General features: G+C 40.0%; 2 protein-coding genes across 6 annotated transcripts in view; both read right to left on the minus strand.

Moving 5' to 3' along the window:
• Positions 1-11,363, minus strand: part of RMC1 (regulator of MON1-CCZ1) — an 18,067-nt gene extending 6,704 nt beyond the window's left edge. The window contains exons 1-10 of one of the 3 annotated variants that reach the window (XM_062632834.1): positions 11,046-11,363; positions 8,462-8,538; positions 7,002-7,086; positions 6,574-6,630; positions 5,416-5,502; positions 4,083-4,223; positions 2,421-2,524; positions 1,893-1,982; positions 1,679-1,784; positions 677-788 (exon numbers count right to left, since the gene is read on the minus strand). In XM_062632834.1, the coding sequence (XP_062488818.1) occupies positions 677-788; positions 1,679-1,784; positions 1,893-1,982; positions 2,421-2,524; positions 4,083-4,223; positions 5,416-5,502; positions 6,574-6,630; positions 7,002-7,086; positions 8,462-8,538; positions 11,046-11,231 (1,045 nt within the window). In that variant the 5' untranslated portion in view covers positions 11,232-11,363. The other 2 variants (XM_062632832.1, XM_062632833.1) reach the window with 2 other exon arrangements.
• A 2,847-nt stretch (positions 11,364-14,210) lies between these two features.
• Positions 14,211-24,880, minus strand: RIOK3 (RIO kinase 3). Of its 3 annotated transcripts, none has more exons than XM_062632838.1 (13): positions 24,683-24,880; positions 23,545-23,666; positions 22,529-22,674; positions 22,296-22,400; positions 21,643-21,752; positions 20,864-21,007; positions 19,862-19,989; positions 18,646-18,834; positions 18,013-18,172; positions 16,934-17,014; positions 16,756-16,845; positions 16,254-16,361; positions 14,211-14,628 (listed from the first exon to the last, which is right to left on the minus strand). In XM_062632838.1, exons 1-13 carry the CDS (start codon positions 24,863-24,865, stop codon positions 14,527-14,529), a joined length of 1,668 nt encoding a protein of 555 aa, XP_062488822.1. In that variant the 5' UTR covers positions 24,866-24,880; the 3' UTR covers positions 14,211-14,526. The 3 variants fall into 3 exon arrangements, with proteins under 3 accessions (XP_062488822.1, XP_062488824.1, XP_062488823.1); XM_062632840.1 differs by lacking the exon at positions 24,683-24,880 and adding an exon at positions 24,212-24,486; XM_062632839.1 differs by lacking the exon at positions 16,254-16,361.
• Between the last annotated feature and the right edge of the window lie 1,532 nt (positions 24,881-26,412).

Below are 26,412 nucleotides of genomic sequence, written 5' to 3' on the forward strand. Positions count from 1 at the left end.
TTTTTCCCCTTCTTGGTAGCTGGTGCAGTGCAGTGTTTTGACTTTCAGCTTGGGAACAGAGCTGATAGTGATGTTTAGGTTTGGCCAAGGACTTTGTGAGCCTCATGCTCTGCCAGGGAGGAGGGGAAGCCAGGAGGAAGTAGAGACAGGACACCTGACCCAAACTGACCAAAGAGGTATTCCATACCACAGCACGTCATGCCCAGGATGTAACTGGGAGTGAGCCGGAAGGGCTGGGAGAGACTGCAGGGTTGGAGGAGGTATCGGTCAGAGCTTGGTCGGGCTGGGGGGGCGAGTTATCGGTCGGCTGGTGGTGAGATGATGTATTCTCTTCCCTTGTTATTTCCTCTATCATTATTATCATTGGTGGTAGCAGTAGTGATTTGTGTTATACCTTAGTTACTAAACTGTTCTTATCTCAACCCGTGGGAGTTGCATTCTTTTCGATTCTCCTCTCCGTCCCTCCGAGAGCAGGGGGAGGGCAAGAAAAGGGGGGGAAGTGAGCGAACGAATTACCTGACTGGGTTTAAACCACGACACACCCTCTCCTAAATATGCATCATAGAAATATTAGTAACCAACATCCTAAAGCTGAAACACCAGTGTGCCAGCTGTTACATTTAGATAATCTTGATAATAGTGTTAGATACTTATTATACAGTAATATGAGTAATACCTGCTACAGGTATTTGATAGGGTTGTATTGATCGAGGCGGAAGTACAAATTGATGGATAGTAGTAGACCCATCAAATTCTCCTTTTAGCTTGATGTCAAATATAACTGAAGTCTGCAATTGAGAAGAAAAAATTAGTATTCACAAGTGTGAATTACTCCCCATTTAGGTGCATTCATAAGCCTACCCTGGTTCTGTTTTCTATGTTTATATAGTCATAGCTCAACCAAAATGCTGGAGAAAAAGCACTCTAAGTTAAATGTGTAGAATAAATGTGAATTATAGATGAAATATCAACTAAACATCCTAATGAGATAAGATATATTATCTTCTCTTGGCCAGCTTCAGGAACAGGGACAAGAAGCCAAAGCCCTTCCACAAGTTAAGAGCAAATTACTACTCTAGCTTCACCACCGATCAAGCCTTGCTCCTGAGACTACAGACAAACAAGTTCTATCCACACTACCACATGCATAAGGTCACTTGAGTCCATGTAAGTTTTTGCAGATCTGGGCCTTCAAACTCAAGGAGCATATGTTTGTGTCATACAACATTCAAATGTTTCCAATATGGGAAGTTCCCAGGTTTCATAATTTAGTATCCAATTTAACTCTACTTCTTCATATGCTGCCTTAAAAGCCTACACAGTACAGCATGAGAGTATCACAGGAAACTAACAGGAATTAAAAAGAAAGTATAAACTCCAGGAATTAACAACAGCCCTGATTAAATGTTAGCCCAGCAAGCTAAATGGATAACTTTGAATCTCTTCTACCCTTATGGGTTTGTTCCTGCAAATACTCTGGCTTTTCACAAAGCTAAGCACATGCAAAAGCATTTCTAGGGCTAACAGGCACTGTTATTAAAGTCTGCCCATGACTTTCAACAGTTAAGGCACAACATGGCAACCCCATGGCAGTGGGGTTGGAAGTTGATGATCTTAAGGTCTTTTCCAACTCGTAACTATTCTGTGATTCTATGACCATAATATAAATAAATCAGACCTCAGTATCTTGATGATGGACTACCACCAAATTATCCACAACATTAAGTGCAAACTTCCCAGTTCTGTTCAGCTTTAAAATGTGTGTCTTCTTACAGGAGCCCTCTCTATGGAAACAAACAGGTATGAGAGCTGGTCAGTAAGCCTGTTTAAACTGGAAAACAATATGTCTCTTGTATGTGAATCACCATGAGTGTTCTTCATTCTATTCTTACCTGGGTAAGTGATAGAGGACTACTTCTGCTCCTGTACTATTGGAAGTCCTTGAGTGATGCCTCAAATAGAGAACATAAAGCTGTCCGTATCTAACAAGACAATGGGATTACAGCATTATTTTCAAATAAGAGCTCTAACCAGTCTACTAGAGCCATACATTTTATCCTAAAAGATGTGAGATTACCCAACTCAGGTAATCTATTAATCAGGACTAAACCAGCACTTGGTAAGTCACATGGCACAGCCTAGTCTCATGCAAGTTGGGCATCTGTGACCAACTCTATCAACACACCAGTTAAAGAAATAAACATTTTCAAAGTTTCTGTACAAATCAAGAACGATTTAATGTAAACCAGCTCTAGGATACTGTTTAGAGGCTTTGTTCATGGCAGTAACTGAAGCCCTTTAACGCAGTAGTACTGCTAGAACAAGAAACAGATGCAACCAAGTTAATATTCTTATCTTCTCTCAGCATCCCCTGAACTGTCACGCTTTTCCAAGGAAGGCTTAATTAGTTAGATACATACATTGTAGCCATAGCAATATCTCTTTCAGAGAGGCTGAGCTTGGATGACTTGGGTGCTGCAGGTAACTCAATTTCAAATTTTGATAGCTTTGACACTGTTCCACTCTGTTAAGCAGGAAAAAATAAATAATTATTAAGACATAAACCAGAGGTCTCAAGCAACTGTTAATCAAATGCTGTGTCAACAGCACTCCCAGGAGGCCAAGAGTGGCAATTGCCGAAAAGAAGAAAGGCATTGACACGAAGTGCGTGACTCAACACGTGCTTCTACTGTTATAATTTTAGCAGCTTTATCATCTTGATTTTGTAACGTCAGCTTCAGCTAGAAAAACCTTTCAATTTTAAGAAGTCAAGACAAATGTCTACACAAATCCCATTTACAATTGACCTAGGCATCTCAAATACCAGTTCTCTTCCTTCCTTTCTCTCTTCCAGCAAAGTATATGCTCCAAGTCATGAATAACTGCTTACTGGAAAGGACAAATATCAGTACCTCCTACCAGTCAGTTTCCTTTAGTTCCTGCTAAATACACAATCTGCCTTGACAGTAGCATATCCCTGCTCCTGCATAATGTTTCCTCTCTCCTCTTCGCCTTTACTATGGAATTTATATTTAAACAAGTTTTTAGAGTTTTCAAAGCTTCAACTGAAATTGACTTCCCATTCTCATTCATTCATTCTTGAGTGTAAAGTGTGAATGCTACAGCAATATCGCTTTTGCTAGAGCTCTATTTTCAAAGATTATTTCAGCACAGTACCTTTCTCAGGAGACCTTTAAAGATTACTTTCTGAACGCATAATAAGAACTATTTAACTTCAAGCTGCAACTCAACACAAAATGTCAAGGAGGGGAAAGCATGACCTAAGCCCTTAAAAAGAAAACTCTGAGAGGCTAACAAGTTCTACCAGCCACCTAGGAGAATGTCATTTCAGGATGCAGTACACATGATCAACACAAACCAGGAAATCATTTGAATAAACTGCTTTTTAATCTCTTTCCTTAGACTACCACAGAAATCTTACTAATCCTTTGACAGAAGCAAGACAAATGCTGTAATTCTTCACCTTATAATTACTGTGTGATTAACTTAAAACAGATTCTAGTTTTCACTAAACACCTTTTCAAGACAATAAGAAAAATATTTTCCTAACAAGCCACAGGGAAGAACACCAAGAGAAATAAATACTGTAAACCAACCATCTCATGCTTGGGACAATAATTGTTTCTTATGCGCTACTTTCTGTCTTTTTCAAAATCATCTCCTCACATTTGGAAGGTTGTAATTATAGTCACAAGTGAAAGGCCCTTATTTGTCATTACCGTACTACAGAGCGCCAAAGCTCATATCAAAAGTAAATAATCTCTTTAAATACATTTAAGTTGTCAAATATTGTGTCACTATTTTTTTTCCTCCATTTTTAAGGTCCAACAGTAGCTGGACAGACCTCTTTCCGAAGGCAACATAACAGCGAGCAAATTGCTTAATTCTAAGCCATCGCCTTGGCACTACCTCATAGATTTTTGCTTTGTCCTTTGCTTGTAGTCCTACAAGAATGTGAACACATGCACCTCTTATAAGAAGCACGGGAAAAACAACAGAATATTTGAATGAAGAAGCAGTCTATAAAGCAGCACACAGAAGTTTGGAATACATCCCTTTACCTTGAAATAGAATGGCTGCAGGACATTGCCAAGGACAGTGGTTGAAAGAAGAATAACAGAGCTCTCTGGACAATACATGTACCAGTTGACATTAATACTCTGATTCTTCAGAAGTTTTAAACTTCGTTTCTCTGGTAATACCTGAAAAAAACAGGATATTAGCATTGTATTACTGTCAGTATTCTAACAACAGAATTGATAGGAATGTTAAGTGAGAAACTGTTAATTGTAAGGGCATTTACAGTGCTAGAATTAAACCTCAGAAACCTGACAATCACAGCTTAGGCCCCAATTTACTGTAGCTAAGGAAATGCACATCAAATCCTCCTCAGATCCTAACAAGTTGAAAGGTGCTGTGTTTTCCCCTTATCCAGGTCTGGATATAAGTTCTATCCATAATGGAGAACACACGTAGCTTGACACAACTAGTGAAGTTTTAATAAAAAGTTATTACAGTATCTTTGCTACCTGCACTCCTCAGCTTCCTTAATCTTTTATTTTAAGAACTTAAACAGTACATAAATTATTTTCATTTTAAGGGCTTAAATAACTTTTCCTTGATTCACTTACTTGATTCAGCCCTTTTATTTGCAGGGTTGACATTCATTATCTCTTAGCTGTCAAACGTATTTCCCCCCTCAATCAGCAGTAAATGCTGCTGCTTTTTCTGTTACTTTCTTTACTGTTAGTTATTAGTAATTATGTGAGACACCCTGTCTTAGCTCCAGGACTGGAACTATTGGAAGTGCACAACTTTGGAAAACATTCATAACATTCCTCATCATGAATGTCAGAAAGGGCTATTTATTCATTAGATTTCTTCAAAAACATATGCAAAGGTAGATACACGTAACACAGAGGAACTCAGACAGTGAGATCAACATAGGAGAAAACTGCTCCTTTGCACATGGGCATCATTATCTAGTCAATTATTTGTTCTTTGCTGCATTTTAATCATGCACACATCCTCCCTAATGCTGGCTTGTTTTGCATGAAGTGGTATTTCACATTAGATTTAAATATACGTATACATGAATACTACATGCAAGCCAAGAGCATCTACCATTAATCTAGAGTTCCCAAGGCTTAACTAAATACTCCTTTATACATGGTCTGTTAGCAGTGCTAAATAACCTGTTGATAATAAATTCCCCCTGCCTCAAAAATGTATTCCTTGTGAAGAAAAACAGTCTGCAAACAAAATGGCAGAATTTTTTTGTTTTAGTAGTCTGCTTTCTCAATGAGAGAGCTAGAAGAAAGGAATTCAAAGAAACCATCACAAATTTACATTTTCAGCTCTCTAGATATGTCCTGCAGGAGTTATTTGTATTACCTGGTAGAACTCAATTCCTTGATCTGTGATGAAGACAATTTCTGTTGAGCTTGTCCAGCAGAATCCTAGAATATTGGCGTTCTTTGTCTTTTAAAAAACAAGCAAACAGACACTCTTCTACTTGGAATAATTAACTATTCAGATAAGTTAATATTACTAAATGAAGAACACAAGACCAAAGGCAATTTATTTACCAAATCATTGGAGTTAATACTTTTGGTTAACTGGAGACCCTGCATCATGTATGTACTTATGTAATCATCATCATGTATTTGTGTAAAAACTTCCAAAACAATGATTGAACACAACTGCTCTATGACCTGAATTTTTGGCAGCATGTGAGATTTACAAGTTTATTACACAGTCAAATTTTATTTTTGCCCTAAATACAACCAAGTTCTGCTGGTTCAAATCATACTGCAAATTCAACCAATTCCTGCCATGAAAAGCAGGTTCCTTATGTTAACAGAAATTGAGAGCTAAGTGGAAGTATCTGCCATGAATTCACTCAGAACACTACCATAAATGCTTTGCTAGAATGATATACTCAAACACATAATTCTAAATAATGAATCAGACTGCTTCATCTTTGAAGTCTACAGGAATAAAGGGATCTGTGCAAATCAGATGTTTAAAAATTCACTTCAGAATACCCCAAAACGTAACTTATCTTAGTTAAAAACTGAAAAGTACCAAGCAATGTTTCTGACAAAATAATAATAAAAAAAATAAAAAGGGTTGTTTAAAAATACCAAACGGCACACAAACTGGTAATAGCTTACTAACACTGATCAGTGAAATTAGGGTAAACCAGCCACATTAACCTATCTGGCATTAGTATAATTACTGTCTGCTGTTTCTCTATCATCAGCACTTTGTCTCTTCTCTTTCCCAAACCCTGACATTTGTTGCCTCAGCATTTGTTGTCATAGCATTTCCAGTCCCTTCTAGGAAAGGATTTACAGTGACTGGACGAGGAAGGTTTTTCTGGTATTGTTAATACCTGCTTGTTTACTTTAATTCAGATAGGCAGTAGTGGCTACATATTTATTTAATGTTAGTGCTGGGGAGGTATCCCAATTAGTTCTCTTGTAGAGTAGAGGCCCCCAGTACAGTAGAGATTCATCTAGGCATGTAAGCCTGGCACCTTTAACTTACCTTACATTCCTGTGTATACTCTAGCTGAGGGCTATCTGGAATAAAATTCAAAAAGTCCTGCAAAAACACCCATAAAGTGTATTAGCAATTACAAACCACAGAGAAGATACATACAAAGGTACAAGAGAATAGTTATTCATTTTTCAAATTCTTTTGGATATATTGAAGATAAACATGACTTACTATATTCCACTTCACCCCTGATATGGAAGTCCTTATAGAAGTTGGATCCCCCCCCACATTTTCTTAAATGATAACACTAGCAAGACAACAATGTTGCCTGCTCAGCCTCTCAGGATGATACAGGAATTTTCACTGCAGCTCTTGTTAGCCATGAGACCTCTTGAACATTTGTCTGAGCTTCTACTCGGGTACTGCAAGTAGACTTTCAGCTCCAATTCCCTATCTGTACAGTGCAGGTTTCTTACCACACTCTTCAAAGTTCTCTGCACAGCCAGTATCTTGTTCCCCAAGGAAAACTTGATGCACTTCACTTCTCCTTTGTCTTCCATCCTACAGAGAAAGAAGTTATGGAAATACTGTCTAAAATAGCTTCTTACAGATCTCTGTAATATACCCTCAAAAAGAGAGAGGAAAAAAAGTGCAATGTAAATGCTTTTGAATACAACTTTGAGCATTGCCTGACAAGTACAGGATTCAAAATTCAGACTGAAAGATAACAGCAGTCCACTCTTCAGAAGTCCTGAATTAGCACCTGAAGTTACCACAAATGTTCAGCTCTGTTGTCCTATGATGCAGAGCTGGACAACTGTGGGACCATTCAAACCTGAGTTTTCAGTTCTGTCCCAGTAAGTCTGGAGTCCTGTGACACTCACCAACATCCTGCAGTCAGCTCCTTTACTTCCAGAGCTACCACTAATTGACACAAGCCTATATGCCTCCCCTTTAGGACACACCCTCTAGAAGAATTTCTGATGTTAGAGGGAGAGTGAAGCTGTTTTCATACCATTTAAAAAAAAAAAAAAGTATTTTTACCAAACAAGCATCAGTACAACTGGCATGAATAAAGTAGTTCTACTTCCAGTATGTGTTATTAAGTCCAGAGAGCTAGTGAAGCAGGAAAACTGTGGAACCTCCTGAAGTTCACTGAGTATTTTCAACTCTCAGGATTTGCCACCAGGGTAGTCAAATAACAAAGTCAAATAAAAATAGCAACTCTCAGGACAGTCCCCATGTAATTCCTGACAGATCGCAGTAAACACACCTTGACTACAAACTGCTTCATCCATATTTGGACTGAAGTAACTTGTAAGTAAAAGAATAATTCCTTACGTATGGACAGAGATCAAAGAGCTATCACTCTTAAAGGCATATATAAAACAGTCTTCTAAAGGCAAAAGTTTCACTGAAAGCACTGTTGGTCAGATTCTGCAAAATAAAACGCTTCCACAGGAAACAGAAGACATTAAAAAAATCCAATTTAGGTTAAACAAGAAAAAGGATGGAAGAAACCTACATGTTGGAAACACTGTGCTTGAATCACAGGCATGAAATTGAGAAATCACAGTTCTCTACACATTTAAGTTTGTTTCATTTTATTTAATTTGCATCCTTGGATAAGTCACTACTGTTGCAGGAATCCCCACACTCTCTCACATATATAGCATGTCTTATTAAAACACTGCTGTTTAAAAAAGGAAGCCACAGCCTAATAACCTCCAGTCTTCCACCCCACCCCATAACAAAGACTATAAATTCATGAGGGCAGAGCATGCCATCTTAACTGCAAGATTAGGTTAAAGAACAAAAATCAAAAGATGACCACAACAAGTTTTATGCCTGAATTACAGCAGATCAGGCCTAAGTACCACACAATGTTAACACTGCAGAATTCCATCCAAAGGCAGCAAAGATGAAGGTGTCTTACCTGAAAGAAATAGGGTTTCTATCCTCCAAACCTTTAACAACAACTCCTGTAGCACCACCGGATCGAACTGCAAAAACCTATGAAAAAGTTGTGAACATATTTGTAGCTTATTCTAATTCATAACCTTAACAAGTTGTCTTTTCTATAAGCCATACTTTGATTTTATTTTTTTTTACTAGACACCATTTCTGTTCTTACACAGATCTGTCGGTTCACACTGGGATTCAGTAAATAATAATTTCTTTCTCTGGAGCTCCGAGTTTACTTAGAGTTGATGGGTTTCTAATGGTACTGTAATAGTCTTGTAGGCATATTCTGAACCACTGGGCATGTTAAAACAGTACAAGTCTGTATAAGCTTTTCTCTTGCTTTTTTAATATATTAATATTTTCCTAAGTTGGGTACTAGCAAAAGTATCTGAGAAATGAGAACACTTTAAAACAAAAAGGAAATCAGCTTGGGGATTGGGAAGAGAGGCAACTCAATGACCCAGAAGCTTGATCTTGTCTGAACATGTTATCAGTTAGAGTTTAATGGTAATCTGTGGTTTGGCATGTACCTAAGAAATTTCAGCCGCTTTGCACTAACAACTTAAAGAATTCCTTTAGCACAACTGCACATACGCATGTATAAAACCTGTTATAGCTATACTGCTTATTGAGCCAGAATAAGATAACATTAAAAAAAAATAAAAAATCCATGTTGTTACAAAGTTTAACTATCTTAGAAAGTCAGGGAGTGCCTTATTTAGGCTTACTGTATGTGTAGAATCACCAAACACACCAATCAGGTCTCAGAATAACAGATATGCATATATATATATATATATATATGTACGTATAGACACACACACACACATACTATGATCGATTATTGGAACAGGCTTCCCAGGAAATGTGGTGGAATCACTGTCCCTGGAAGTGTTCAAAAACCATGCAGATGAGGCCCGTACTGACATGGCTCAGTAGTGGTCTTGGCAATCCTGACATAATGGTTGGACTTGATGGTCCTGAAGGTCTTTTCCAATCTAGCTGATTCTATGCTTCTATATTATTTTGTAATATTAGACACACTACTGGTGCAGTATGCTCATGTGACAAGACTAAACTGTAAACAAGTCTACAGCCTTACTAGAATTGTAAATACTTAGTGACTTTTAGTATCGATATAGATAGAAAATGAAGGCAACACTCCTAATCTTTGTGAGATGACAGCAAGGACAGATCTCTTCGAGGGTCATTCATGTGGGAAACTGGCATTGAAATACTGGTTACAAGTGATTAAAGATACACTGGAAATTAAGCAATTTTAGAGTAGCAAAAAAAAAAAACACGGAGAATTTAGATTACAGTTTCTTTCAAGTGCACTCTTAACAACCAGCTTCTGCATAGTTACATCACACCTGCACTGAGATGTAGTGTTTCCTGACAGACAGATGTAAGAAATCTTATTTCAACAGAACCTCAAAACATAAGCAAAGCACTATGGTTTATAAAGAGAAAGGATACCAATAATTCTGAACAGAGAGCAACAGCAAGAAACACATTCCAAAAATACTCTCCCATCTCCAAACATGCCACTGCCAGTGACCACGCCACACATGGCAAATCGTAACATTTATACAGGGAAGAAAACCTGAGCATGTCAATTCTGTGAATAGTGAGGTCACAAAATGGTTATGGGAATGAAGACTGTGGAATACATCCACATCTATATAAGCCTCATGACAGACTATGGATCTTTTAGCTATAATGAGCTTAATACTCAGAAGCCTGTAGTAATACTAAAGACAAATGCATTTAAAAGAACCAAAGCCAAGAAATTAAAAGCAAAGTGCCTATTCAGGCCTGAGCCACAAGTGAAGCTACAAGTATTAGTTTTTATAAGTATACAGAGAAATGAAGCCAACAGTGAAGCGACAAAGTTTGGCAGTAATGCTGGGACATTCGAAATCGAAACAAAAAGTGCTGACTGAAAAATCCCAGAAGACCTTACAGCAGCAAAAGTAAAAGCAGCTGAAATTCAACCTACCATACCTACGTTGAAGCACTTCAGAACAAGGCTGCTGTCTCTACTCAAGATGCCAGGTCCTGAACCAGGCCCCCAGCAGCAACACCTCACACCACAGCAGTCTCACAAAATCACAGATGGTTTGGTTTGGAAGGGACCTTAAAACTCATCTGTCAAGGGCACGGGCACCTTTCACCAGACCAGGGTGCTCAAAGCGCCATCCAGCCTAGGCTTGAACACTGCCAGGGATGTGGCAGCCACAGCTTCTCTGAGCAACCTGCGCCAGCGTCTCACCACCCCCGTTGTAAGGAACTTTTTCCTTATATCTAACCTAACCAGGCCCACGCTCAGCAGCCCAGGGAAGAGGTCAGAACCAAACCCACGCATGAGAACCTCCACACCGCTCTGTCAGAGGGGCAGCAGAGCAGCAGCGAGAAAGGCTGAGGCAACAGGCCTGAAGCCGCGGCGGCGGCGCCGCCTGCAGAGCCCCGCGAGGCATGGCGGGGGTGCCCGGTTTCCGCCCGCCGCTCTGCCAGCACGGGGGAGCGCGGCCTGCCGCCGCCGCCGTCCCCACCTGCTTGTTGGCCTCATCAAAGAAGACGCAGTTGACGGGGTTGGCCTTCTCGAAGTGCACGGGCCGCGCGCACAGCGCCAGGTAGCAACCGCCCTCCGCGGCCCTCGCCCTCCCGTCTGCTCCTTCCCCTCCTCCTCCTCCTCCCGCCGCCTCTTCCTCGGCCGGCGGCGGCGGCTCGCGGCTCATGGCGGCGGCGGCGGCACCAGTCACCCAGCACCGGCGGCCACCGGCGAGCCCTCCCGGATCGGCCGCTTCCTGTTTACACTCCCCTCGCCCGTGACGCGGGACCGCCCGCCTTAAAGGCGCCGCGCACTCAGGCGCTGGGCCGGGCGCTTCCCACGCGGGCCTCGTGATACGGCACCCGCCCCGCTGGTCTCCTCGCGGCGCCCGTTCGCCGGCACCGCGATGCTTCGCAGTTCCAGCACGGGAACGGGCGCTATCGGTACTGCTTTGGCACATGAAACCGCTATGGACTGGCTAGCTGGAAAGGGAAATTATATCCTGAAATAGCCCTTGTGGCAGGAACAGTATTAATAGAATAGTGGGAATGTTGGTAAAATGTTTGAGCTATTCAGCCTGGAGAAGGCTCAGGGGAGACCTTACAGCAGCCTTCCAGTACCTAAAGAGGGCCTACAAGAAATAAGGAGAGGGACTCTTCATCACAGACTGTAGCAACAGGTTTAAACTGAAAAAGGGAAGATTCAGATTAGATATTAGGAAAAAAATTCTTCCCTGGCTCAGAGACACTGGTACAGGTTGCCCAGAGAAGCTGTGGCTGCCCCCTCCCTGGCAGTAATCAAGGCCAGGTTGGATGGGGCTTGGACCAAGCTGGTGTAATAGAAGGCATCCCTGCCGTGGCCCGGGAGATTGGGACTGGATGATCTTTAAGGTCTCTTCCCACCCAAACCATTCTGTGATTCTATGAAAACCTTGTTTAAGTTAACGTCTGGGCTGGTTCTTAGCATTTGCATTTCTTGTATTTTAGCTGGACAATAAACCAGCTAACGGGGTTTACCGGTTGATGCTCTGGCTAATGCCTTAGTTCAGTAGTTGCAAAACCTACAGTATAATTTAGAAGTCATATTGTCAAGTTGTATTTGCTTATTAGTTTAGAAAGAGAAATAAAAACTAAAGGGGAAAATGAAAAAAGCCTGAGATCATCACACCAATTTAGAAGTTTTCAGATTAGACCAGAGTGACACCGCTTAGTACAGGAGAAACTGAAGTATCAGATACTAACATGGTATAATGTGAACAACCGCTTGCTAGTTGCAATCCAGTTAGTCCAACTGGGACATCAGACAAGAGAAACCAATGTCACGATAAGGACTTACCACAAGTTATTTGTTCTGCAGGGCCCTTCTGCATCATTGAACAAATCTATGCTAACTAGACAGGACAAGTATTTCTGCAGCATTTAAAGTACCTTAAAGTTTTTCAATCTTTACAAAATAATAATAATCATAATAAAAAAAAATATAATCTTTTGCATTTTAGCCAAAAGGTAGTTAATCCAAGGCCAAAATTTAAGGAATTCTACTGACCTTTAACCTTCTACTTCCCAACAGGACAGCAAGCACTTTCTGCAATTGCAATAGGAATATTAAGATTGAAATTGAGGTACACAGGGTGAAGGGGAGGGGGTGCCTCGGTTTGAACTGACACCCCAAAAAACACGTTCCTCTCACTTCTGTCCTCTCTCCTCACTTGATGCAAAAATCCTTAACAATGAGCATCTTTCCTAGACAAGCATGTTGTAAGGTACTAGCAACTGCTTTGTATTTTTTTCTCTAAGAAATTAAACTTGGAATAAGCCTAGGATAGGACTGTCCACTTCACTTAAAAGCCACCTCTGAAGGAGAAGAATTTATTATATTTGGCAGCAGCAGCTTTTAAGTCTCCCTGAAGGGCTTTGATAACTGTAGCATCTTCCTCTCAGTACTTACTCTGTTCTTTCCCTGATACTTTTACTTTGGGCAACTGTTTCACTGAGCAATCTGGAATGGACTTAAGTCTCCAAAAGACCCAAGTTCCTTTATTTCAAAAGCAAGGGGTAAGTGCAAGACAACTGTCTCATCTAGAAAGGGGAAGAGTATCCACGTACTGGGATGAAATTGGCATAAACATCAAGGCTGTTTACTGTTTATGTAGGTGTTAGGATGCATTAGTGCAGTCCTACCCTAACACACTGAGGAATCCTTGAAGGCCTGTACCATGCCAAGAACCATGCAAGAATACCACCACAAAATGTTTTTACTTCACCATCAGTTTTCCAACAAAAAAAGAAGAAAAAAGTATCATTTTCACAGCACACTGTGAGAATGCCACTGTAACCACACTATATTCTGCTCCTGATAAAGAGCAGCAGCAGAAACAGTCATCAGTTAAAAAGAAGCTGATCAGAATTTCTTAGCTGCAAACCATCCCACTACATCAGTTCATCTTTAAGTGCACTGGAGAGAAACATTGCTAGGTTTTTAGAACCTGCTAAAAAAAAAAAAAAAAAAAGACTGACATTAAGAATAAAAGCATGAAAAAGACAAAATTGAGTATTTCTTTTGTAAGCAAAAGCTTAATTTAAAAATAACAATGATCAACATTTAGTTTTCATAGTCTGTGATTATCTTTGTGGTAAGAATGGTTGATGATCTATCCAGAATTCCAGTTTAGAGATAGAAATATTATCAAGAATTGACTACTTGGAACCATCTGTATATCAAGAATGAAGCTAACTGATCCCACTGGGCTGTGCAACTTGGATGCAGCCCTCAGCATTTCATCACCAAGGAAGTCCTCTGCTGGTTGAATTCAGAACTGTCTCTCTTGTAACACCCAGTTGTATTCACAGATACAATCAGAGCCACATTCCATGTACTTCAAATTAAAAGGTCCAGACTTTTGCATTTATAAACAAAGTGGTTTGTTAAATAAATATTTTCATATAACTGCAGTGCATAGTTTTCATTTCGCCCTTGACGGAGAAGGATGAAAGATTCACCCACACTGTGTCCACACACAATTTTTAGTTTTACAAGTAGCGATAGGAAAAAAAGAGGGACTGTCCTAGTGTGCCTTCCCACTAAGTATTTTAGACTATCTAGATGATTTTTAAAGATGGGGTTGTTTTTTGTTTATTTGGTTTTGGTGGGTTTTTTTGTTTTTAAAAAACTAGAACATATAAGCTCTCAATCACGTAAAATATGACCGCCTTGGCTACATTCGTCTAATGAAACTGGGCAGTTGGTGAAGTTGTCAGACTGTCTGAAGAGGTAGTGAGGTCCATTCTCACAGTGCCAGCCTGACGTGTGGGCTAAGTTAAAACATAAAACCACTGAGGCATCACCATACGCTCGCTGTGTTTTCCACTTTGGCATTCGCAGTCAACCACACTCTCTTGACACGAGTAGTTGGCATTTACCACTGCACCAACATAGAAGCAGTAAACTTGTGTTTTGTTACAGTAGCAGCTATACAGTCAGTGCTATTCATCATATATAGGTGGATCTCCACTGCTCGAAAACCTCGACAGTTTCTTTCCATGATTTTGCACATGATCTTCATTCCTTTTCTCCAAGGCTTCAATCTAGAGAGACAAAAATAAATCTATGCTGAAATCATAAAACCATGCCTGCACCAGAATGGTTCTAAGTTGTGTTGAAAGGTAGCTTGAGGTGAGTGATCAGGTATAGACAGTACTGCCACTTCAAAAACTTGGTCACGTGTAGGGAGCAACATGCTTTGGAAGTACAGCTGGAAACATCTATTTTCAGCAAGTTCCTAAAACCAGTAGCACTCCTTTATAGTTTCTCATGCTATATAACTGAAATCAGAATCATAGAATGGTTTGGGTTGGAAGGGACCTTAAAGATCATGCAGCTCCAACCCTGCCATGGGCAACCACTAGACAGGTTGCTCAAAGCCACATCAAGCCTGGCCTTGAACACTGCCAGTTGCAGGGAGGACTGAATGATTCTTAAGACTTCAGCTGTATTCCCCAGACTTTTTCCAACTCTGAACACCTCTACTGTAACTCAGCCAATCCACCAGCACTGGAGAAATTTCAAATAATACCAATGTTACAAATCCACTGTAATAATTTTTAGTGGTGAAAGATGAAGGGAGTTATACTCCAATGTTTTGTACAGTCAAAGTAACACAGTACAGTAGCTTATTCTGATCTTGTTATGTTTGGATTACTTCCTCTTATACTCCAGGGGAGATAATTTTAGTTACAGCTAAAGTCAAAGTCTGAAGTTTAAGGCTGGGCTGCTCAAATTCACCTTTATGTAAATAGCAGTGTAAAGTCCTTCCCATAAAACTTACATGTACAAGAGATGACACAAAACAACAACAAAAAAAAAACCCACCTCACACCCCAGTGCTCATGACACAGTCAGTGAGGGAACTGGTTTTTGCAGATACATAAGGACTGTGGAACAGTGACACCTGTGTTCCCTTTATCTTTTCCTTACTTTGAGGACCTACCCCAGGAGTTAACTAGTTCCAGATTCCCACCTACTACATGCTGAAACTTACACTATCATTAGGAACTTGTTGCCCTTACTTTAATTAATAAATACAGAATGTTTGATCACGTATTTTTTAAATGTATGATACTGGGAAGCATGCCTTGATGAGTTACAACCAAAATCTGAAAGTTAAAAGCCAAAGGTGACCAAAGATTCCTAGTCCATATTTACGTTAGCATGATTCTAGGCTTGAAAATTGAAAACATTCGCAGTGTTTTCAGTGAAAACATTGAAAACCAGTTAACATTAAAGAAAACTTCTTATGGAAAAATTTGAATTCAAGTCAGTCAAAATCTAAATCATGAAAACTAAGGAGTAGAATTATTATTTTAACCCGGCTTTCCTTTCTCTGCACAGCCTTTAACATATGTAAGGGAAGACAGCAAAGCTAGCTTTTAAACTAAAACGGATCGCTAATTTTTTTTTTAACACTGAAAGCAATAGTCGTATGCAACATAAAGCCTTTTATACTTGGGAGCAGGGGAAACAGGAAAGGGGGTGGAGAGGTCTGTCAATTTGATCTTCTGAAAACATTTCAGCTTTGAAAAAGAGATGCAGAATGATTGCTGAAATTATACTCACATACACTAATCATACAAACTACATGTGGAAAGTTAAGGTATCAGAACAGCTGCTATGAGCTAACCAAACTGAAATGTTAAGACGCAGAAAGATATACCTCTTCTTGGAAGTCTACTTCATTGTCAGCTGTAATATTTAAACCTGAGACAGCGTTGAAGAGTTCACGCTCATTTAGTGCTTCTGCCACACCTCCTTTCTGGAAGAACTAGGCAATAGAAAAAGACACATTCACCACTGTACTACACTAAAGAAAACACTGATTTACTTCCTGACATCACAATTACACTATTTAGTCAAAATGACACTTCTGCTTTTGTTGAACTGAAGATAGAAATAAGTGAAAGTTTTAAGTTCTAGTGGTACCATTTCATTCTTGCACACTTTTTTCTCCTTTCAGAGAACAATACAAAAAAATACATGAGTAATCGTATATACATATGATTATACCCTATATATGTCATATTATCTCATATATATACATATATATGGTGACCATTTTTTAATGGAGTTGTATTAGTTGTTTATTAGTTAGCTCCAAACTGATTTTATATTGGAAAACATTCTGCGTAAGAGAAGACAGTCAGTTGAAGAGGTCCTACCTGTGAAACATTCCTACAGTCTCTGAACAGAAACTCAAGTCCATGAGGATGGGTTGGCTCCACAGATTGGCTGACATCAATTAGCCACACCTGTAGTCACAGAGAGATAGCAATTCACTTGGTATTAACGTTTCACATTAGATGAAACCTTTCCTTCCCACACTGAGGATAAGCTCACCTTCCCATCATGCCAAAGCATGTTGTATTCACTCAGATCGGCATGGACCAGGTTGCACTCCTTATACAGCTGCTGCATCATCTGCAAGGAATCAAATTAATGAATGAAGTATGCTATATGCCAAATAAATATCTTTTGCATGACTATTTCCCCAGTCACCACCCAATTTATATCTTGGATTTTTTTTCCTCTAAGTCTTCAGTAAAGTTCCATACAGGGAATCACAGATTTGGTAAAATGCCAGCAAACTAAGCTTTTATCACTTAGCTTAGCTTTGGCAAGTCAGAAGAATCAGTCTGGTAAATTCACGTCAGCTCTGCCAACCAGTCCACATGCATGAGACAGATAAACACATTTTCAAAATATACCTGTCCTTCTCACCCCTATCACACAGGAAAGAAGTATCACAGTTTTAGATACTGAATCCTAACTAGTATGCATATTCACTTAGAACATGGCCATGTTGCTCTATTGGTCCCAAGATTTGAGGCACAGACCATCTGTATTATCAAGCTGCTGGGATGGATGGTTGGTTTGTTCAGTCAGTTTGATTTGGTCTATAAAGTAATAGCAAGTGGACAGTTGCAAGTACATGTTTGAAACAATTACAGCAGGTAATAGGAAATTAAAGTATCTACCATACAATATTCTCTGATTCATTCTCTGATTTCTAGATTTGCTAAAAAGCAGGCTGGGGAGGGGCTATCCACTGGAGAGTGCTTAAGCACTGTAAATTACGTGTTTGGTATGCCCTGACAGACTTCAGAGAACCTTCTAAACCACGTATTGCTTCTATAAAAGGAGGACTATTTGCTCGTAATTCCTCTGCTGCTAAATATCTGTTTGTCATCAAGTTCCAGCACATCTTTCACTGGAATTAAATTTATTTGGTTTAAGGGCATAATTTTTTATTTATTTTGAGTCACACATTAAACAGCAGCAAAATAAGCCTTTGGACTCTGTATCTTGGAAGTGGTGCAAGCATCCTGAAAAATAAATAAATGCTGATTTGTCCTTTAAGTTATTCCCCTAAAAGAAAACACAACCCAGAACTGGAGGAGAAATCAGCATTGTCTTACATTAAGAATCTGATGGTAGGCCTTTTTCATGTCTTCACTACTAAGTGTTACATCCTTTAGTTTAGGAGCTGGGACTTGATCCTGGCCAATGAAAGACATAACCAAGACGTGTTTCTTAAGGAGAACCACTTTAGGACAAGGAATTCCTGCATTTTGCATTCTGTGGATCAGAAAATTGATACTGATTAAGAAAAACAATGCAAAACCCCCCAAACCCTACAGTTCTAGTTCCTGCTTCCACATTTTCAGTCTTAAGAGAGCCGAGTGAGAAACTTGATCTAGAGCCGAAAAGCCATTGAGATAGGCCAACTGAACCCTGAATAAATATATATATATTTCACAGTATTTCACATAGGAAAATTTGAATCTTAAAGTCCCAAGTAGGTCTAAAAAAATAAAAATCATTTTTACAGCTACAGCCTAACTTCATGGGCTTGTACATTCTGCTACTAAATCACTGGAAATGCTGCCAATTCATTAAACTATAAGAAACCAACAGCTTATACAATCTGTGCCGGGTCATGCATTATTTAGCCTAAAATCAAATCAAACCTTCTACAAAGATATATTTTCCTTAAAACACAAAATGAGAAACCAACAGGTATTTGGCAGCTACACCATTTTTTTCCTTACCTTGTTAAGTTATGCATTTCTTTCTCAGCCCACATACGAATAATCTTTCGTGGATTCAATCTACCAAAGCGGTCTTTAAATCTGTAGTCATCCTTAATGTACTTGTCACGGTTCTTGAATTCATTAAGAGTTGTTTTAAACACTTTGATGGCACATTCTGGAGGTATAACTTTATCTTCAGTTGCACTTCTTATGGAAAAAGTCCAATATATAACAAGGTTAACTATTTACATCTTCACAAGCTAATGCAAGGGTTTCTTATTTTTTTTTTTAAATATTTCAAGATAAAGCAATATTTAATATAAAATCTGTTTTCCTATCAAATTTGGAAGCCAATTCTAGTGAAGTTTCTAGGAGCTCTATAATTAAGCTTATATACACATTTGGGTTTTAGCATTTTGATTACATGTTGCTTATCAAATAGGTTCCATCTCCTAATCTGTTAATACTTTATTTAAATGTCATAGCTAAGAAGAGCTCTATTAATGGATGTACTTGCTTCAAGAAATAAAGTGAAAAAAAATCTTGCATTAAAAAATACAATGGAAGTATCAAAATGTTTGTTAAGCACCACAAAGACATGGTGCATCTTTTCTCTCCACCCCCAACTTACCCCTCTCTTGACATCCCTTGATTACCTGTATTTGGGGTTTATTAGTTCTTTCTGAAACACCACTATTTTGAAGTGACTTAAATGCACTGGCATCACTACCAACATACCACAGTCCTTCCAGCATGGTAGTCTTTAAAACAGGACTCTTGCATGACTTGCAAAGTGAAGAGCATCCCAACACTGTTCTCAAGGTAACCCAAAAGTAAAAACAGCACCTCCACTGAACTGCACAGATGGAGCTGATAATGCAGCAGTTTGCATGGAAAGACAATCTTCAGGCAGCCCAAGATGATCATGACAGCTCTGTACTCTGGGGCAGGTCAGTGGAAAGAGTTCCTCAGAATTTCAAGACTTCCTTCTTACAAAAGAAGTGCATATTTTTCCACAGAAAGTTACAGTGGATTTGTCCCTGTTCATTAAGTGGTCTCCACGGTCTCTTAAGTGGGATTTTTTTTACTTTACAGTTCGTACCATTTGGTTTTCAGATTCTTACATTATTATTTGCAAGTACATTAATACAAACTTTAAGTATTTTTGTGGTTTCTTCTTTTAAAACCATCTCTGGTACTTAAAGCTACTGTTAGTAACAAACAATATACTTACTCTCCTCCATATGCATGAAAAACAACAGATTCTTTTCCTGTGCTGATGCAGCCTGTGATGGTCTCCAGCATTCCAGAATTGATCATCTTGTACATAAGTAAACGCGTTTTAGGATCCACTGCTTTCTCCTACAAACAAGAAATGAATAGTCATTAACATAATTCTTTGCTTTACAGTGCGTTTAGAGTATTTATACACTGCAAGTGGAAAGAATAATGTATTAAGAGCATTCTTTCAATTGACAGAGAGGGGAAAAAACCCAAACAAACAAACCACAACAACAAAACCAAACCAAGCACATGAAACAAAGCCAAACTGCTCCAGCACTGTCATCTTAAGATTTAATACTCTCAGGTACCACCTTATCAGTTGTGTTGCATATACAGTATTTTAGCAATTCAACATAAAGTACAGACTGTAGCTCAAGAGCACTTACTTACAGTGTTTTCAAGAAGTCTTTAGAAATCAGAAATCAAAATATCCCAAATATTATATTCTTCGTCTATCAAAAACTATAAAGCAAAACACCCAGATTTCAAGTCCACAGCAGGCATTACCAGAGGCCCTGCTCTAAACTCACCCATAAAGCGTATCAACTGACTTCCTAAATTATTAAGTCAGAGTTTATTTGGACACCTCATCTTCCTGAAATTTGCTATGAAAACACATTTGGATCCACATGGTTCAGCTGCAGAGGATTAACCCTCTGGATGGTTTCTATAAGCAGCTTCTAGGCAGTTTATTCATTGTAGCTATTAAGAGACAAGTTTAGAAAAACAAAGACAAAATAATGGAAGCAGCTTGATCTTACTTTGAGCTGGTTCTCACAGTAACGCAGCTTAAATAAAGACAGCCTTTTACTAGTAGGAGCTGGCTAATACAATTCTTCCAGTAATGTTTAACTGTTTTACTAAAAATGGAATGTTTCAAGAAATCACTCAGACTGTGTTCAGCTATTACACCAGATAAGAAGTATAGAGAAAGACTTGATTAAAAACATACAGCAGTGGAATGCTCCTTCTTTTCATGGAGTCTTGCACTTCGACGCTCCTCAGAGTACGCATGTTGCTTTAAGGCATTGAAGACTTGATTTGACAGCTTTAAGTCCATCCCAATTCCATCCCCAACTTGGAATTCAGGTGCAAACTACAAGCAGAAATAATAGAAATTTAAGCACTGTTACTAGCAGACACCAAAAGTTGCCACAAGGAGAAATTTCTCATTCTAATTTGGAAAAAATATGGTAGATTAGGACCCTATGAAACCCACTTTGTGTAATGCTGTCACTCCATTAAAAACTGTACTGCTCCGAACTCAGAACTTGAAGTTCTGCCTAAATTGATATGAGATTACCTAACATCCTGTAAAAATAGCACTTGCAGTATTTCCTTATTTGCAGAAGTTGCACCAGTTACATTAAAGAAAACCAAATGTTTACACTATGAAAAGCTGCAAGTTGAACAGTTGACTGAAAATTAGTTCCTTGGCTCATCAGGCAAAATGAATTTTAAGAAGCATAAAACTTAGGTTACACAACAGTTACACTTTTCAAAAATAGCCTTGGTGTTTTATTTGCCAATACCAAACTTGCTGATAGTTGTTTTGCCAAAACAGTTCTGTGCAAGTTCTTGAATCATAGTCATTTACAAACTATTATTAAACAAATTTCCTGCACAACTCAAACTGCATATTTGAATAACTAATCCAAGCATTAATTCTTTCATTGAATTACAGCATTCCAGTTTCACATACAAAGTAAGTTTCCCCAGGTTTTTGCTTACATTTTCCATGCGAGCAGTGTTCTTTCTTCCACATACCACTTCATCATGTTTAGTAGTAATGTCTTTTCCTTTTCCTATGAAGCCCCTTCTAGGTGTAGTAGTAGGTTTATCTGGCAGCAAGAAGAAAAATACATCAAACTTTACATATAAAAAAAACATTAATCGATGCTCATAAAGGTTCCACAATGCCCACAAAAGTAACAGTTTTATTTATTAAATCGAATAAAAGACTTCAATTGTATGATCTTAATGCAGTCTTCTCTTACCCTAAGCGTGACAGCCGCTTTTGCTATGTAATGACTTACTTCTGTCTTCTCTGGGGTGTCAGACACACTTTGGGTGTCTTAAAGACAGCAATATTCAGTATGTGCGGATATCCCAGCCAAATGTACATGACAGATATGCATATCCCAGGAGTACTTGCCACATGCAATAGATGTTTTGCCAGATTCAGCCACCAAAGCCAGTATACTGGCAGACAGAAATGTGAAGTAACCCGCCTAACTTCCTGCATAACACCTCCCAGTTATGTGACCTGATTTTACATGAAACTGGAATGTCTCCTTACATTCAAAAAAAAAAAAATTTTTAATTATGTCATATTCTTATATCTATTAACTAAAGAAAGTGTGGTCTTAAAAACCACCACATACCTGCTCTATAAGGATCATGACGGGTATCCTGCCAATCGACCTCATCCTCTGAGCTGTCACTGTCATAAGGATGCACCTTCCGATAGTTTTCAAAGGATATGGAGACTTGAGAAACAAAAGAAATAAGCATGTCCATGATTATCAGGGGTTTGCTGCTTCCTCACAGCTCTGTCAACTTAAGCAGAATGCCAAGAATACCTCCAAAGCAAAAATATTTCTTCTAATGAGGGTACCTTTGCTATCTCCATTGATCTTCTTCTCTTCACGCCGAAGCTGTGCATCATATTCTCTGTCAAATTCCATCTGCAGCATCTGAGCTAACATTAGGTCACTAGAAGTGTCAGTATTTTCTCCTGCAATAAATGGTCCTTCAGCAACACTATGTAAAATTAAGCAGAAATTTCAAAAGTTAGACACAATAATCTAAACAGGCATACTGCTTTATACCCTTTCATCAAAGACCATTTATACCATTTTCATACCAAAGACGTCATGCAGAGCTGCACAGAAATTAATAGATCTCAACTGTCTGCTCCCCCTCCAAGCCAACACTAAATAGTAATATAGCATGACTTAATTTCACTTTGCTACACCCTTACAATGCAAATACAACTTAAGCTTCTGCTTGTTTACCATTCTATATGAAGCATTAGGCTCTATTTTTAAGATGCCCTTGATGAAATAGAGAGAAGGCATACAGATATATATATGTGTGTGTGCATATTTCATAAACAAACACATAAAAGCAAATTTAAAAATAAACAAACTGTTGCCTTGCTTTGTTTCACAGAAAAGACCATAAACAAAACATGTATGAGTTTAAAACTAGTAAGATCTTGGCCTGTATGTTTAGAACATCCAAGTATTAGGGGGATACAGGCGATGCACTTGACAGTTCTCAAAGTAGTTCTGTACACTGTTAACAAGTCTATGAAATGGAAGAAAAAAAACTTCAAGCAACAACATTCCTGACAACATTTCTCAAAATGAGTTTACAGAGACTGGCATAAAGCACCCAAAATAATACAAAGAAAACATCAGGAAAAAAGGAAGTGTGACAGAGAAGAGAATCTAAGGAAGAGTTTTAACTGGGGAAGCCAACTTCACTGAAAACGACCTGAAGAAACAGAGTTAACAGGTAAAGAATTTACTATATCACAACACATTAAACACGTGGTAGGAGAAAGCACAAGAGATAGCAGATGGCTTCATAACCACAGAAATCACTAATCCAGGACTTAAAACTTACGCAACCACTTCAGGAAAAGCAGCATTTTCTTCTTCCAGCTGCAGCTCTTTTGCCAGCTGTTCACTCATTACATCAGCAAAGGAACATGATATTGATGCTGTGTTAGGGGCTCCCCACGGACACTGTGAACGAACAAACATTTTCTTCAAGTAAGCAAGAAGTGCAGTGGCGACACAGTAATCAGGATAATTAGCTATCACTGGCTCTAAAATAAGCTCATGTAATCTTATAAGAGCTTGCCTGCTACAGGTACTTAGGGAAGTATGATTAACTAAACTATGTAAAATTCCTGAAAGAATAGTTTCATAAACTCAAGAAGGAGAACTGTGATTGAAAGCATGTTCATGGTCACTTACTAATGGGGGGAGGGAGTCGGTAAGCAAGAACCCTTTGAAGACAGTGGCAAAGTCTTTGCATAAAGTTTGCTTACAGAGTCTATATAGAACCTCTCCTGGAATACCACAACAGTAATGGCTCATGCACGGCGTCCTCCTCCGTTTCTGGAGCACTGAAAGGACAGCCATCATTAACATCACCTCAAAATCGCAGAGGCATGCACACAACTTTGCTTGGAGAGGCGGGGGTTGACGAATGAGGACTCCAAGTTCTGACTCACTGCCTACCGCCTTGATAACCAAATTCACCGGGATCCAATTCCCTGCTTTACCATCAGAGTTTGGCAAGAAGCACATTTATCGGGTTTTAACAGCAGCTCTCTCCGCCAAGGAGATAATCGCTAGCCGCAGCGAACTACGCCATATCTTGTCCAGCGCGGCTCATTACTCGCTTGGGCACTGGAGCCAAACCTTCAGTTTCCCAAATAACTGCAACTCTGGCTTTACTAACACCGCTGCGCGTACTCTCCGCGGCCTCAGCAGCTCCAAGGGAGGCGGGCGGGAGAAATGCGGCCGCGAACCGGAGCAACCTGCGTGCCGTCTGCCTGCGCGGGCCAGAGACGGCGCCCGGTGCCTCACCTTGCCTTTCTTCTCCCGATCCGCCTCCCAGGAATGGGACCAGAGGCGGAAAGTCGAGGTGCCGGACGCAGCCTCGCGGGCAGCCGCCGCCACCACCATTAAGGCCCGGTCGGGCCTGCGCCCTCTTCTCCCCTCCCTATACCCCTGCCAAGCCCGGCCCTCACCTTGTTCCGCCAGGCAGAGCCCGGCCCGCCGTCGGCGGCAACTCTGACCGAGTCCATCTGCACACGCAAGGGTGGGCGGGAGGGGACAAGAGGGGCTCTCTGTACGCAGCGACACTCGGAATACGAAACCTTCCGGGTTCTCCCCAGTTGCCTCTTCCCGTCACCTGCCGTCAGGCTGCCCATTGGCCGGCGGCTCGGCGCCTCACCCTCCTTTCCGGTGATGTCAGCGGGGCGGGGCGGGGCGGGGCGGCGCGGCGCTAACCGGTGGGCGCTGAAGCTGGTGTCTTTGGCTTCGGCGGGAGGAAAGGCGGGGAGACCTGGCACCTTGGAACGGGGACATGGAGCGGAGTGCTAGGGCAACGGCACCTGCCCGCGGGGCGGTGCTGACGGCACGGCACAGCACACAGCGCCAAGTTACAGCGTGACGTTCGCGTTTAGAATCAGAATCATAGAACAGTTAGGGCTGGAAAGGACCTTAAGATCATCAAGTTCCAACCCCCCTGCCATGGGCAGGGACACCTCACACTAAATCATATCACCCAAGGCTCTGTCCAGCCTGGCCTTGAACACTGCCAGGGATGGAGCTTTCACAACCTCCCTGGGCAACCCATTCCAGTGCCTCACCACCCTAACAGGAAAGAATTTCCTCCTTATATCCAACCTAAACTTCCCCTGTTTAAGTCTTAGCCCATTACCCCTTGTCCTGTCACTACAGTCCCTAATGAAGAGTCCCCCCCAGCATCCATACAGGCCTCCCTTCAGATACTGGAAGGCTGCTATGAGGTCTCCACGCAGCCTTCTCTTCTCCAGGCTGAACAGCCCCAGCTTTCTCAGCCTATCTTCATGCAGGAGGTGCTCCAGTCCCCTGATCATCTTCATGGCCCTCCTCTGGACTTGTTCCAACAGTTCCATGTCCTTTTTATGTTGAGGACACCAGAACTGCACACAGTACTCCAGGTGAGGTCTCACAAGAGCAGAGTAGAGGGGCAGGATCACCTCAAGGCCAGGTTGGACAGAGCCTTGGGTGACATGGTTTAGTGTGAGGTGTCCCTGCCCATGGCAGGGGGGTTGGAACTTGATGATCTTAAGGTCCTTTCCAACCCTAACTATTCTATGATACTATAATTCTATGAAGAAATATTTTGTAAAATGACAACTAAACAAAGTAATTTGCCACACATTCACCTAACAATTCATCTCCTAATAAAAATAGTTAAAAATCTAGATAGAGCAGAAACTTAAATTCATATTACTCAAAATAATTACAAAGCTGTATAGCAATTACTTAATATGTAATTCAAATTAGTCATGATAAACAATATTGGCAGAAATGTATATCTTCATTCATAATCTCTTACTGTAAGTGGCTTACAAGAATGCAAACCTGCCTCTGCAGCTTACTGTAGGAAGATCCATCATCTTTGCCCAAGTCTCACAATTTTAACAAAAAATGCTGGAAGAAGCACAAAGAGAGAAATCACTGTAATATTTTCAACTAAAATGACAAGTCACTAAAACAAAATGCCTAAAGTATTATGCTTACTTTGTAGATACTCTGTAGATACCTGTAAAATTTTCTTATTCTTTTTTAAAGCTTTACAGGCTGAATGTTTGGCACAATACAAAGTATTCCCTTGTTTGCAAAAACCACTCTTGACGTGCTTACATAAACATATGCTCTGTGAAGTGGAAATGCTGTATCACCCACCACACCATCTTTATCACATCCG

The sequence above is a fragment of the Pezoporus occidentalis genome, unplaced genomic scaffold, assembly GCF_034315485.1.
Source record: "Pezoporus occidentalis ecotype Australia unplaced genomic scaffold, CSIRO_AGI_Poc_V1 ctg4, whole genome shotgun sequence".
In the NCBI taxonomy this organism is placed as follows: domain Eukaryota; kingdom Metazoa; phylum Chordata; class Aves; order Psittaciformes; family Psittacidae; genus Pezoporus; species Pezoporus occidentalis.